The sequence below is a fragment of the Ornithodoros turicata genome, chromosome 5 (genome assembly GCF_037126465.1).
Source record: "Ornithodoros turicata isolate Travis chromosome 5, ASM3712646v1, whole genome shotgun sequence".
Lineage (NCBI taxonomy): Eukaryota > Metazoa > Arthropoda > Arachnida > Ixodida > Argasidae > Ornithodoros > Ornithodoros turicata.
Genome location: NC_088205.1, coordinates 5,064,404 through 5,077,653, shown reverse-complemented (window position 1 = coordinate 5,077,653; position 13,250 = coordinate 5,064,404). Strand labels below are relative to the sequence as shown.

The 13,250-nt window shown below is 44.2% G+C and overlaps 2 protein-coding genes across 4 annotated transcripts in view; one reads left to right on the top strand and one right to left on the bottom strand.

The window, feature by feature from the left end:
- The window catches only part of LOC135393817 (nucleobindin-2-like), a 420,933-nt gene that overhangs the window by 126,713 nt on the left and 280,970 nt on the right, over positions 1-13,250 (bottom strand). For both annotated transcript variants that reach the window (XM_064624097.1, XM_064624096.1), the window contains one exon: positions 1,132-1,199. In XM_064624097.1, the coding sequence (XP_064480167.1) occupies positions 1,132-1,199 (68 nt within the window). The remainder of the gene's footprint in view (positions 1-1,131; positions 1,200-13,250) is intronic.
- LOC135393816 (cell adhesion molecule Dscam1-like) overlaps positions 1-13,250 on the top strand; it is a 308,169-nt gene that overhangs the window by 16,159 nt on the left and 278,760 nt on the right. The gene's annotated exons all lie outside the window — the stretch shown is intronic.

Below are 13,250 nucleotides of genomic sequence, written 5' to 3'. Positions count from 1 at the left end.
ACGTCATGAATGAATTTTGCAGTAATTACACCTGTTTCTTCGCGCGGGGGGAGGGGGCGGGGGGCGCTCATCGACCTGTCCGTTCTCCCGCAATGTGAAAAACCATAGCGCATCCGAGCTGGAGGAAGAAGGAAGATGGAAGAAAGAAAGAACTTCCGAAGTTCTTGTCGGGAGGGCTCTACTTTGACCAGTCGAAGATTGAGCTCGCGCTGCAGAGCGCTTCACAGCGATCGGTAGCCGCACACTCTTAAGAAAAAAAAAAAAAGGTGTACCTTAACTACTTTTTTTTGCCACATATATCACTCCCTCTTGGAGAGTACAGTTACTCTCAAAAAGGAGTCTCCTCACTCCCACAAGGGAGTAACATTACTCCCTTACCCCCTACCGGAGAGTAGTATTACTCTCCAGTAGGGAGTTAGAGCGTCAGAGAGTTAGAGACTCCTTTTTGGGAGTAATTGTACTCTACAAAAGGGAGTGATATATGTGGCAATAAAAAGGAGTTGAAGTACACCCCCCCTTTTTTTAAGAGTAAAGATGTCATAAATGTATGGGCATCCTGAACGCACCTTGACTACCCACTAAGGAATTATTTAACAAGGAATAGCAAGCAGTCCTTTCTGGCGGACTTTTCCCCTCCCCCTGAACGCACAACCCGTCACGCCAACACGCCAAAAAGTTTGGGATACACATGATGATTGAAGGTACGTTACAAACGAAAAGGTGGTTGTGTGAACGAAACGTGTTAGCTGGACACGGTCGTCTAAAATCTCCAGCCCGCGGCCGAGCAGTCCCCTATCGGCGATGTCGCCCACGAAGGAACTATACCATTGCAGTCTCCGAGGTAAGGCCACGTAGCGCCACCTGTCGGGAGAGAGTACCATCGCATTCTCAGCGTCGTCTGCTAGGGAGAGCAGTCCAGCGCGGCCTCCCCTCGGGGAGGGTATTGGTATAGTTCCTTCGTGCGCGACATCGCCGATAGGGGATCGTTCCGCCGCGGGCTGGAGATTTTAGACAACCGTGGTGTCCCCAACAGTACAACATAACGCACAACAATGTCAAGACTCTTCTGATTTAGATCCCGAAAAGAATAGAAAAAGAAGAAGCAGAAAGCTATTTACGTGATTCGCTCACTCAGTCGACAGCGATGCCTTGGCGTTCTGAATCGGTAACCTGAAGTATGCCCGCAGCATCCACTTGCACTGTAAGAAAAAAAGGAGTAAAACGGGGAGTAATTGCAGCTTCTACTCCCCTAGTCTGCAATGACTTCCCATTTTAGTCCCCTAACCCAACATTTGGTCCCGACATTTACTCCCCAGGACTGCAAATTGTCACTAAACTTCGCGAATGGTCTCCTGAATGCAAAAGTCTACGTAAATATGTGCTCTTGGTCAATTTGAACGACATAAGGCTGTATAACTCAGACAACGTAGCAATTTTCCAGCCACACAGAGTAAGAAACAGTTAGCGCATCTTTCTTCGCAAATTGTGCCCTAGTATGGCGCAAGATTTTATATCACTCGATATATCACGGTTGACGGTTTGCTTCAAAGTGTTTTCATGCATGCGCACCAATTATGTACCTGGGACTCTTACAACAGCGCGTGAAATGCGGTCTTCACTCTGTGACATTCATTTACTCCCGCGCATTTACTCCCGAAAGGGACTATTTTTTTGTGGCAATGCAATTACTCCCCAAAAGGAGTAAAAGTACTCCTTTTTTTTTTTCTTAGAGTGTGGATGGTAATCTTTGAACGCGTTTGCCATATCGCCGTTCGTCACAGCCGATACTCTACTCCATTGCTCGCGGTAATTTTGTGGAAATACCGGAAAACCCACTTATTTCGCGAGCCCTTAATCTTTCTTAATTTTCGCGAATTTCGCAAACAGAGAAAATTCAGGAAGTTCGAAGGCACGCGAAAATTTCAAAACAGAAGACGAAGGAGATCGGTGAGCTTGAGGAGCTCGCGAAATTTGGCGGTCTCGAATATATCCCTGTTACTCGATTCGCGAAGATTTAGGGTCGCGAAACTAAAGGGTTTTACGGTATAATTCTGTTCATCACAGTAAGGACCGGTGTGTTACTGTATCCAAAAGGATGAATAGGATAGGGCATTAGTTAGCTGGATTTGACCGTGGACCAAGCGATTACGTCATATTGAGAGAGCAAGAAGTACATGGCTGATTTAAAAACACCGTAAATGTACAGCCCTGAAAAGAAAAAGACACATATGGAAAGTGCTTAAAAAAAACGAAAAGAAAAGAAAGAAAGCGCGAACGAGTTTTGAACTCACCAGCCTGCTGAATAAAAACCCACGCACAGAAAGCTTCGCTCGATCACTCCCAACCACTCCGCGTCGTGGCGTACCAAGCCTTGAGGTCATAATGTTCTGAGCTTCTTGCATCATTCGGAATAGAGTTATCATAAACGTGCTCTCGCAAAATTTTGTGTCACTCCCGAGAGGTCGTGGAAAAGACCGCTGGCCAAATGTGCTTGAGAGTCCCCGGGGGCCAGTTTGGGAGGCTAAATGACGCCGGATAGAGTGCACATGTGCACTCTGTTATAATGGCTACGAGGCGGCGACGGCGGCGCAGCGACTTTTCAGACTCCTGTTGTGAACGAATGCCATAAGTTGAAATAAAGTGCGCCGTGCGTGAACTAGCCTCCCTCGAAGATGACAAGTGATAGGGAGTTCTGTGGATCGGAAGATATACTCAAGTTCATGATTCTGAAAGCACGATAAGCCGATCGCCCTCTTCGGTTGGAGTGACTGATATCACGTTTCTGAGCTTAATTTATGACATACTGTAAAACCTTTACTGCTCCGACTTGCACAACAATTAAAACAACACAACAGTAGACGTTTCGCCGCCTATCCAGGCAGCATCCTCAGTACAAATACTGCAGTTTACATGCAGTAAAGGTTGCAGCCCCCAATAGACGGATTATCTCCGATGAATAGAAGGATTAGCCATTGTGTAGGGTACACCACTAGAGGGCGCTACGAGCGACGCCTCACCACTAGGGGCCGCTGCTGTCGCATTCCGCGGATGACGTCATTGCTCCTTCGGGGAGCATGGTGAGAGATAGCGGGAGGCATTGGATGGCGATGCGAAATAGAGCGCCCCCTTGTGCAAGGCTGTGGTGGCGCTGCGGGCGACATGACATACGCTCTCGGTGGCGGCTCTCCACGGCGGTGTCATGGTCTCGTGACCGCGATACGCGGCGTCGGCGGCAAAAGGGTTTTGGGTCCAGCGTTGTGTACGAGTCTTTGAGCGAGTTTATATTAATCTCACTCCGTTTATTGTTCAACTGATGGTTGTTGTTTGAGAGCTCAATTGCTATGCTGTGAGATTGGGGTGTACGGCACGCATACGGCATACGACAATATAAATAAATAAATATAAACAAAAGGACGTGCACGATAAATTACGCCACATTATTATGGCTTCCCGTGTTGCTACACTTTGCATTATAAAGGCGCTTTCGCTAACCAGTCCGTTCACAAACAGCCGTGTGCATCCCTTGGTGTATTTATTAGACTTGGATACTTTCCTTTTAATTGCCTAATAACGCTTTTGTGACTCGAGCGCCTATATTAGAAGGCTCCAGACTCGCGCAATATTATTTTGGTGATGGCGCATATGTTCAGACAAGAGCGGAGGAAAGTTGTTCCCCCCCATTTGCTTTATGTATTTATTCACCTCAGTATGTCATTCTCACATACTAGTTTAAATTTAATTAGCGATTAGTAATACTGCAGTATATGCAATTTAGCACACTACAGTGCTGTAAGATATATTGTACAAGCGCCTTGGCTGCAGAATCACTGGGTGGATATCTGTAAAATTTTAGTGCCTTCTTTTCTGTGGTGGTCACTGTCACTAATAGGGATTCAGTTAAGTGTTGTGGCAATTCCAATGTAAACAGTCATCTGCTATATTGGAAAGTGAGTGATTATGGTCAAACAAGTCAATTAACATGATACCTTCTACAATACCATCTGTGATTCCTAAATGTCAGTATACAACAAGTCAGTATATGACAAGGTATGAAGAAATGTTAACGTAGTGCATGCTATTCAAAGCAAGTTCTTCCACCCCCCCCCCCATCTACAAACACCCAGAAAACAAAAAACAAAAAAACTGGTCTTGGGTTTGCCTCTGGAAACATAATTTAACTACACAAATGCAGAGATGTGCAGCCAAACACATTTGCCATAAGGAAAGCGTGAAGATTATTGCAGTTGCAACGGTCATGTCAGTAGGTCATGTACATCTTGGTATTTTCGAAATTTCCCAAACATTTCCATGTCTTTTATATTCAACATGCTGGGGGGGGGGGGGGGGTGTCGAGGTAGCTTGCCGTTGTTGGCCGCACACAAGTGGGCATCGTCACGACTATAGCCAAAAAAAAAAGGAAAAGAAAGTGGGAGAAAGGGGAGTTGAGGACTTCAACATGCTGGACATCTAGTGTGCAACACTTGATATCGAATCAAAATCTGAGCCAGTATTGGGTCATGAACACACCAGTGTAACATGAGCAACAAAAAGGCAGACCACATGTCAACAAGTTGCAAACCGTTGTTTCATCTTGCACATTTGTCATGCTCATCTAGGTATTTTTGAAATTTCTCAAACATTTCCATATCTTTTATATTCAACGTGCTGGACATCTAGTGTGCAACACCTGATATCGAATCAAAATCTGAGCCAGTATTGGGTCATGAACACACCGGTGTAACATGAGCAACAAAAAGGCAGACCACATGTCAACAAGTTGCAAACCGTTGTTTCATCTTGCACATTTGTCATGCTCATCTAGGTATTTTTGAAATTTCTCAAACATTTCCATATCTTTTATATTCAACGTGCTGGACATCTAGTGTGCAACACCTGATATCGAATCAAAATCTGAGCCAGTATTGGGTCATGAACACACCGGTGTAACATGAGCAACAAAAAGGCAGACCACATGTCAACAAGTTGCAAACCGTTGTTTCATCTTGCACATTTGTCATGCTCATCTAGGTATTTTTGAAATTTCTCAAACATTTCCATATCTTTTATATTCAACGTGCTGGACATCTAGTGTGCAACACCTGATATCGAATCAAAATCTGAGCCAGTATTGGGTCATGAACACACCGGTGTAACATGAGCAACAAAAAGGCAGACCACATGTCAACAAGTTGCAAACCGTTGTTTCATCTTGCACATTTGTCATGCTCATCTAGGTATAAAAAATATGGAAATGTTTGAGAAATTTCAAAAATACCTAGATGAGCATGACAAATGTGCAAGATGAAACAACGGTTTGCAACTTGTTGACATGTGGTCTGCCTTTTTGTTGCTCATGTTACACCGGTGTGTTCATGACCCAATACTGGCTCAGATTTTGATTCGATATCAAGTGTTGCACACTAGATGTCCAGTATGTTGAATATAAAAGACATGGAAATGTTTGGGAAATTTCGAAAATACCAAGATGTACATGACCTACTGACATGACCGTTGCAACTGCAATAATCTTCATGCTTTCCTTATGGCAAATGTGTTTGGCTGCACATATCTGCATTTGTGTAGTTAAATTATGTTTCCAGAGGCAAACCCAAGACCAGTTTTTTTGTTTTTGTTTTCTGGGTGTTTGTAGATGGGGGGGGGGGGTGGAAGAACTTGCTTTGAATAGCATGCACTACGTTAACATTTCTTCATACCTTGTCATATACTGACTTGTTGTATACTGACATTTAGGAATCACAGATGGTATTGTAGAAGGTATCATGCTAATTGACTTGTTTGACCATAATCACTCACTTTCCAATATAGCAGATGACTGTTTACATTGGAATTGCCACAACACTTAACTGAATCCCTATTAGTGACAGTGACCACCACAGAAAAGAAGGTACTAAAATTTTACAGATATCCACCCAGTGATTCTGCAGCCAAGGCGCTTGTACAATATATCTTACAGCACTGTAGTGTGCTAAATTGCATATACTGCAGTATTACTAATCGCTAATTAAATTTAAACTAGTATGTGAGAATGACATACTGAGGTGAATAAATACATAAAGCAAATGGGGGGGAACAACTTTCCTCCGCTCTTGTCTGAACATATGCGCCATCACCAAAATAATATTGCGCGAGTCTGGAGCCTTCTAATATACGCGCTCGAGTCACAAAAGCGTTATTAGGCAATTAAAAGGAAAGTATCCAAGTCTAATAAATACACCAAGGGATGCACACGGCTGTTTGTGAACGGACTGGTTAGCGAAAGCGCCTTTATAATGCAAAGTGTAGCAACACGGGAAGCCATAATAATGTGGCGTAATTTATCGTGCACGTCCTTTTGTTTATATTTATTTATTTATATTGTCGTATGCCGTATGCGTGCCGTACACCCCAATCTCACAGCATAGCAATTGAGCTCTCAAACAACAACCATCAGTTGAACAATAAACGGAGTGAGATTAATATAAACTCGCTCAAAGACTCGTACACAACGCTGGACCCAAAACCCTTTTGCCGCCGACGCCGCGTATCGCGGTCACGAGACCATGACACCGCCGTGGGGAGCCGCCACCGAGAGCGTCTGTCACATGGAGGAAGGAAAATAAGGAGCTGTCATGTCGCCCGCAGCGCCACCACAGCCTTGCACAAGGGGGCGCTCTATTTCGCATCGCCATCCAATGCCTCCCGCTATCTCTCACCATGCTCCCCGAAGGAGCAATGACGTCATCCGCGGAATGCGACAGCAGCGGCCCCTAGTGGTGAGGCGTCGCTCGTAGCGCCCTCTAGTGGTGTACCCTACACAATGGCTAATCCTTCTATTCATCGGAGATAATCCGTCTATTGGGGGCTGCATTGGAAACAACACCCTCTTTCTCTATCTCTAAACACTAACACTAACACACTCTAAACACTAACGCACTCTAAAGAGAGAGTCGTTGAAGATTTTGAGGAATTCGCTCCGAGATCGAACAGTGTCGGCGCTCTGCGGAGAAACGATGAACTACCATTGTGTGGACGTGTCGTCTGCTTTTACGTTTATTCAGCGTTTACTGCAGAAGGTGCAGCATTGGGGAACCGAACAGTATCGTACCAGTGATCTTCCGGTGAATACTGATTGACTGATTGATTGATTGAATATATGCTAGAATTACGGAAAAGAACCATCAATACCGAACACCGGCCCACGTATCATCCACACTAGAAAGGGGACAGTTTCGCCCCCAATATGTCGATCTCGTAGCGAATAGAAGGCGTGTAAATAGCGTACTGTCTTCACCCGACGTTGTCCGAGCTTACTTTTGACGACCTCTACTCGTTTTGTGTATTCCCGTCACTCTTGCCGTCAACCTCCATCGTCTTTTATCCTCATCAAGTTTCAATATTCATCCCATTTCACATAATCTCGGTTGTAGTCGTATGCCCCCGCGGGTGAGGCTAACAAAGGCAATCCGCGTGCCTCCTTGCACCGATACCGCGATATACCTTGCCGACGTGTACGCCGTTGCAGCCTGAATATGTGTAAGCGAGTACGGTTAAGAGGAAATAAAAAAAATAGAAATCTTGACGGCGATGAAATTATAAAAAAAACGAAACGGATAAAAAGATATAAAAGGAGAATAACGCGCATTGAACAAAATCGCAAATTTCCATTAGTGACACTGCAGTGGCACCAAACCCGGTGTAATGTTCACGTAAAAATAAAAGAACAGAAATGCAAAATATCAGCAAACATGTGTGCAAACGTAATTTTATTATTCACTTCAAGCGCCAGCATTTCCCCCAGTTCCTCTTTGTCCCGCACGAGCAGGGAAAAGCAGGAACAAGGGAATATCGTTCGTTGAAAACACTCCCTATCCATCCTTTTTTTTTCTACGAACCTTCTTGCATGGGGACGATGATTTTCCTCTGGTATCTCTTAGCTTTATTCTCACACACTGATCTATTAAAAGTCTGTATATGGGCTTACAAACTTTTAGGCATTAATACCAGTAAGGACCATATACTCTATTCGCAGGAAGTGTAACCACGGTTGTAGGTTGAAGGGTTTCGTAAATTAGAGCTAATCTTGATAAGCGCGTGATAAGGTTGCGTCTTAAAGCAATTTTCTACACGTTGGAAAAGAGATCTTGTATAGGGAGAGATTCGCGCGCAGAAGTATAACATTATAGTAGCCAGTCTAATTTTCTTAAAATTACGAGTACATGTAACTAAGTCTTTAATTGACAAGTTGGCATCATAATAGCAAGAACATATTGACGTTGTCTCCTCAAAATGTTATCGGACATGGTTTAGGGATTGGGTAGCCTGCACAGGTCTTATGCACATTTACGTCTCAGGCACCGTGACGGTGTGTTGATATAATTGGATAATTCTAGTAAATTGGACGAAAACTGAGTAAATGATCTTGGGAACGGAAAAGGCAGCTTATCCTGGCTTTTCCCTTTTTTAAAGAACGTTGTGCGAAAGGGTAAGAGCGTGAAGTCATTTAGACGGAACTATTACAGGTCAGTCAAAGCCATTACCGGAAAAATCCTACATAAGCATAATAGAACCTAGTCTGTATGGTTAATCCCTTCTGTTTGTTTATTTATTTATGTCTTTTTGTTGCTTTTCTTTCTTGTTTATATTTTTTTCCTTTTTTCTTTAGGGAATAGCAAGCCGGCGTGCTGCATGTCTGACCCTTTCCCCTTTCTTCTTCTTCCCTTTTCTTTTTTTTTTCTGCCGATAAATTCCTCCATCTTCTGTTTTGTAGTGGTTCCTTTTTATTTTCATTTTATAAAATCCTTCTCTCTGAGGTATTATGAGTGGGTGTTCCCTGGAACTCGAAGATCACCGCATTGAAAAGGCACTCACCGTTGTGGACAGCTACATTAGTGTACATTTTTAACACTTCACTATACCCTAGCGAGGAGTACACGGCAATAAACTTCCGTATCCTATACCAACAGCGTATAAAAGCTGCATGCGTACACGCAAAAGCAAGCGGTTTGTCGGAATGCGTTGCATTTATTTTACGGGTCTACGGCGGCGCAAAGAGGCCCGAACGGGGTCGTAAATCGTGATTTAAGTGAGGCAGGTTCGCCAAGAAGGCAAACTAATCTCGAAAAGAAGGTTCGTGATGTAGCTTTTATATCGGCCATACGTCCACGGTTATCTCCCATAATTTGTCCGATATATCACCTTTGGATGTCCCGTTTTGTTTTTTAGTAGTTACGATTACTTTAAGGGTCAAGCGTGCGGAAAGCGCCTAACGGAACGGTTCTGTACGATCAGGTTTGCTTACTGATCATGGCCGCGAGAAATAAGCAGACTGACGAAGGGGGAGCCCCAAGAAGGGAGCTCCCGACAGAACAGAATATTATTCTTGGTACGCAATAAATAAAAAGGAGATTGACAGAATTGCGTAAATGCAGGCTAGCTGGTGGATAAATTCCATGATAGGCAAGTCTGAGCGATGGGCAAGACACGTAAACAAACACAAACACGAAGGCTCAAAAACCAGCAAGACGTTTAATTGATAACAACGAACTTCATGAACATGTACAGTGAACCCTCGTTAATATGACCCCCGATAATCTGACATACGCGCTTTACGACCATATTCTTGGGGAACAATGCTGTGAAACCTCTGCAAATCTCCCCCGTTAATATGACAATTCCGCAGTATGACCAAAATTTTCGGGAACGACCATGGTCATAATAACGAGGGTTCACTGTAGACGGTGCGAGGGAAGACAGAGAGAGGGGAATAGGGAATTGAGGACAAAATCCCTATTCCCTCTCTCTCTCTGTCTTCCCTCGCAGCGTCTACATGTTAATGAAGTTCGTTGTTATCAATTAAACGTCTTGCTGGTTTGAACCTTCGTGTTTGTGTGTTTGTTTACGTGTCTTGCCCATCGCTCAGGCTTGCCTATCATGAAATAAAAAGGAGGGAGGTTTGAAAGGGCAGGACAATGCTCTAAAAGCAGAAGGTCTCCGCAGATGACGCTCAGAAATAACCGTCATTCTCAACAGTATCGCTCTCTTTCCAGATTTCTGGTACGTCCAGACCAGAGCCGCTGGCACACCCGTTTGCAGGACGTGTGGTACGCCCGAGGACGTGGACCACCTCCTGGCGTCCCTGTACCGTCCCTGTACAGTCACTGAATGCAGCACTGGATAGGCTAGATAGTAATGTAGTGATAGGTTCGGTGTATAGGGACGGTTCTATGAAACTGGCGAAATTGACAAAGGACATCGCGGTTTGCGTCCTGATGGGCCGCCTGAAAGACACACGCGTGGCGCCTGTCTCTGTCAGGTCATTCTCTATAAGGCATGGAAAGTTTGTAAGCAGCCAAACTCACTAGAAGTTGATCAGTGACTCGTTTAAAAACGAAGAGATCTGGAGGACATATGCCATTGAAGCAGCAAGAACAAGAGACACACAAGGAACTTGCGAGTAAGTAGCCGTGTGGTGCAGTTCCTTTTGTGTTTTTCTCCCTTGTTCTTACTTGGGCGATGAAGGAAAAAATACACAGTCCAGTCTGGTAGTAGTGGGAACACAGTAAGTCCAAGGAATGAAGCACTCTTGGAAATAAAACTTTAATATACACAAGCTTTCGTGCAGAACCTGCACTTCATCAGGTGAAGACACTTCTTACAGCTTGAATGGGATACGTATGTCTGGATACCAGCTACTCCGTCTTCACACGCTTTTACAGGTCTGAATCTTAGAAATGAACTTCACCACATAGCACGCTCCTAGCCAACCATCATCTCGAATGATATAATTATCTGAGCTGATTTGTTGAAAACGGGAGGCGTACGCCAATTTTGTGACAATTATGAACAGCATAAGTGTCACAAAAAAGATAACGATATCATTCGAGTTGATGGTTGGCTAGGAGCGTGCTATGCGGTGAAGTTGGTTTTTAAGAGCGTGGAGGAGCTCGCCTCAGCCATGCAGTCTTATACATGAAAGCAGCACCGCTCATAAATCGTGCGACAAGCAGTTTAATCCTTAATTACGTAACTGCGAAACATAATTAAACTATTTCAACGTCACAAAAGATATCTTCACACCGAAAACCCTTCTTCGAAACACCCTCACAAAATGCTTCCGCACATTAATAATGTTCCGAAGGACTGGCACCACTCGTAACAAAAAAAAAAAAAAAAAAGAAAAGAAAAGGAAAAAAAACAAGGTCTTGACTTGCGAATTGAACGGCACGCCGCCACCGAGCAAGGTGCGAATGAATCATCATTTAAACCCATCACAAGCCTAGCACACCATATTTCTTCCGGCTAGAAAGTTCTAGCACCCAGCGTCAGCATAACCCCAAAAGGAACGCTGTTAAAGGACTTACGTCATTCACATATTTCTTCTTTCTCCCCCCCCAGCTTTTGAAAAGAGCGGAAAAGTTTAACCTGGATTAATGCGTGTCTGGAGCGGCCTCCCAGAGTGAATCTTCTTTATGTGCCGCGAAAGAATGAAAGAAGGATTAACCTCAACAGCGTTGTATACAATGCAGTGCGTGCGCCGTTTTGATCACGGTGCGTGTCCTTTTGGGGGAGGGGAGAGAACGGCGTGACTTGTAGAGGCACTTGTTTCCTCGGTCGCGGTGAGCATCGTTTCTGCCGCTGACAGGCGGGGAATCGATGAGGTTGTGATAGAGCTGCTCTCTCAGGAATATACGGTGCAGTTTTAAAAGCTCTCGCTGCGGTGTGTGTGTGTGTGCGCGCGCGTGTTCAGGGGTTGGGGGCGAAACTTTCCGTGCTTTAGTTTGCAAATGGGCCTTTTGTTGCGGGGGATGCACGTGGTCGTTTCAATTTGCTGGGGGAAAAAAAAGGACATGTTTTTAGAAGACCTATTACCCGGCTTTTTGATATAGAGTAAGAATCACTTACACTTTGTGCTCAAACTTTACTGGGAGAACGTTTTTGCTCACTGTAAATCAAAGCCAACATGGGAGAAATGATGCACGCAGCTAACGGTTGCATGTTTGTGCAAAATATACGAATTTGTTGGCTTCCGGAATTTGAATTGTTTAGACAATGCAAGAGACTATCGTATTTGCTGCGTTCACTTGCGCTGTTCGATTGTTTTTGCTTCATCGCGCTTGAGTTTAGTCGTTTTGGGAGTCAGATGCGTTGGCACAACCAGAGAGCGTTGCCCCCTCCCTTGTCAGTGCTGATTATCTGCAGTGCTGGGAAGCAGATTTCAGGGAGAAGGAACTAAAATGGAGAGTGGTAGCAATCCGAAGGTCGAGAAATTGTACTAGTTCATAAATTTAATTATTTCATTTAGTTTGTTTATTTCGTTCATACGTAACATGAATGCCGCGTGTCCGGCAAAAGCAGCATGTTTCCTTAGATCGCATAAAAAAGCACTAGAAAAGCTAAAGCAAATACCTTCAGGAGAAGAAGAGGTTACGAAATACCCGCGTATGCACGAAGGTGCGGATTCGCAAACCTTTTTTTTTTTTTTTTTTTTGTCACGAGTGGTGCCAATCCTTTGGAACAATTTTAATGTGCGGAAGCATTTTTTGAGAGTGTTTCCAAGAAGGGTTTTGGGTGTGAAGATATCTTTCGTGGCGTATTGTAATCGTTTAATTATGTTTCGGAGTTACGTAGTTAAGGACTAACGTCATTCAGGACGTCATTCAGGATCAAGGATAACTCAAAATCAAAACGCCCGTTCCATCGAACACGTTTGCTTTCACCACGTCCGTCCAGCGAGCTCTACACAACATCATTACATCTTTCTCCCCGTCTTTTTTCTTTTCTTTTTTTTTCTCTCTCTCTCTCTCTCTTAACCATAGCTGCAGCCATCCCGATCTTTCACTCTTGGCCGGCGCAACCCAAGGGATGGATGCGCTGCAGTCTCGTAGCGGCAACTATCAATTTAGTCCGTCCTTCAGATGATCGTGTACGTATACACCAAGACAGACAGCACCGCTCGTCGAAGCGAGAAGGAACCAAACGGGATCTGCAGCCCCCCGAAAACAACGCCAAACCCTCTTTCTTTCTTTCTTTCTTTTTTTTTTCTTCACGCACAGAGGAAAGAGAGATCGAATTTCATGAGCGAGCCTCGATTTTTCTTTCTGCGGGCAAAAATAACCGTGTGGGCGTAAAACCCAAACAGAAAAGACGTGGGTTTGGTAAAACAAGAATGTGGAAGGAAAAAAAAGAAAGATGATAGTACCGTATTGGGTGACGAAAGGTCGTTGCCAGCTTATCTCGCTTCCTATGAGCGT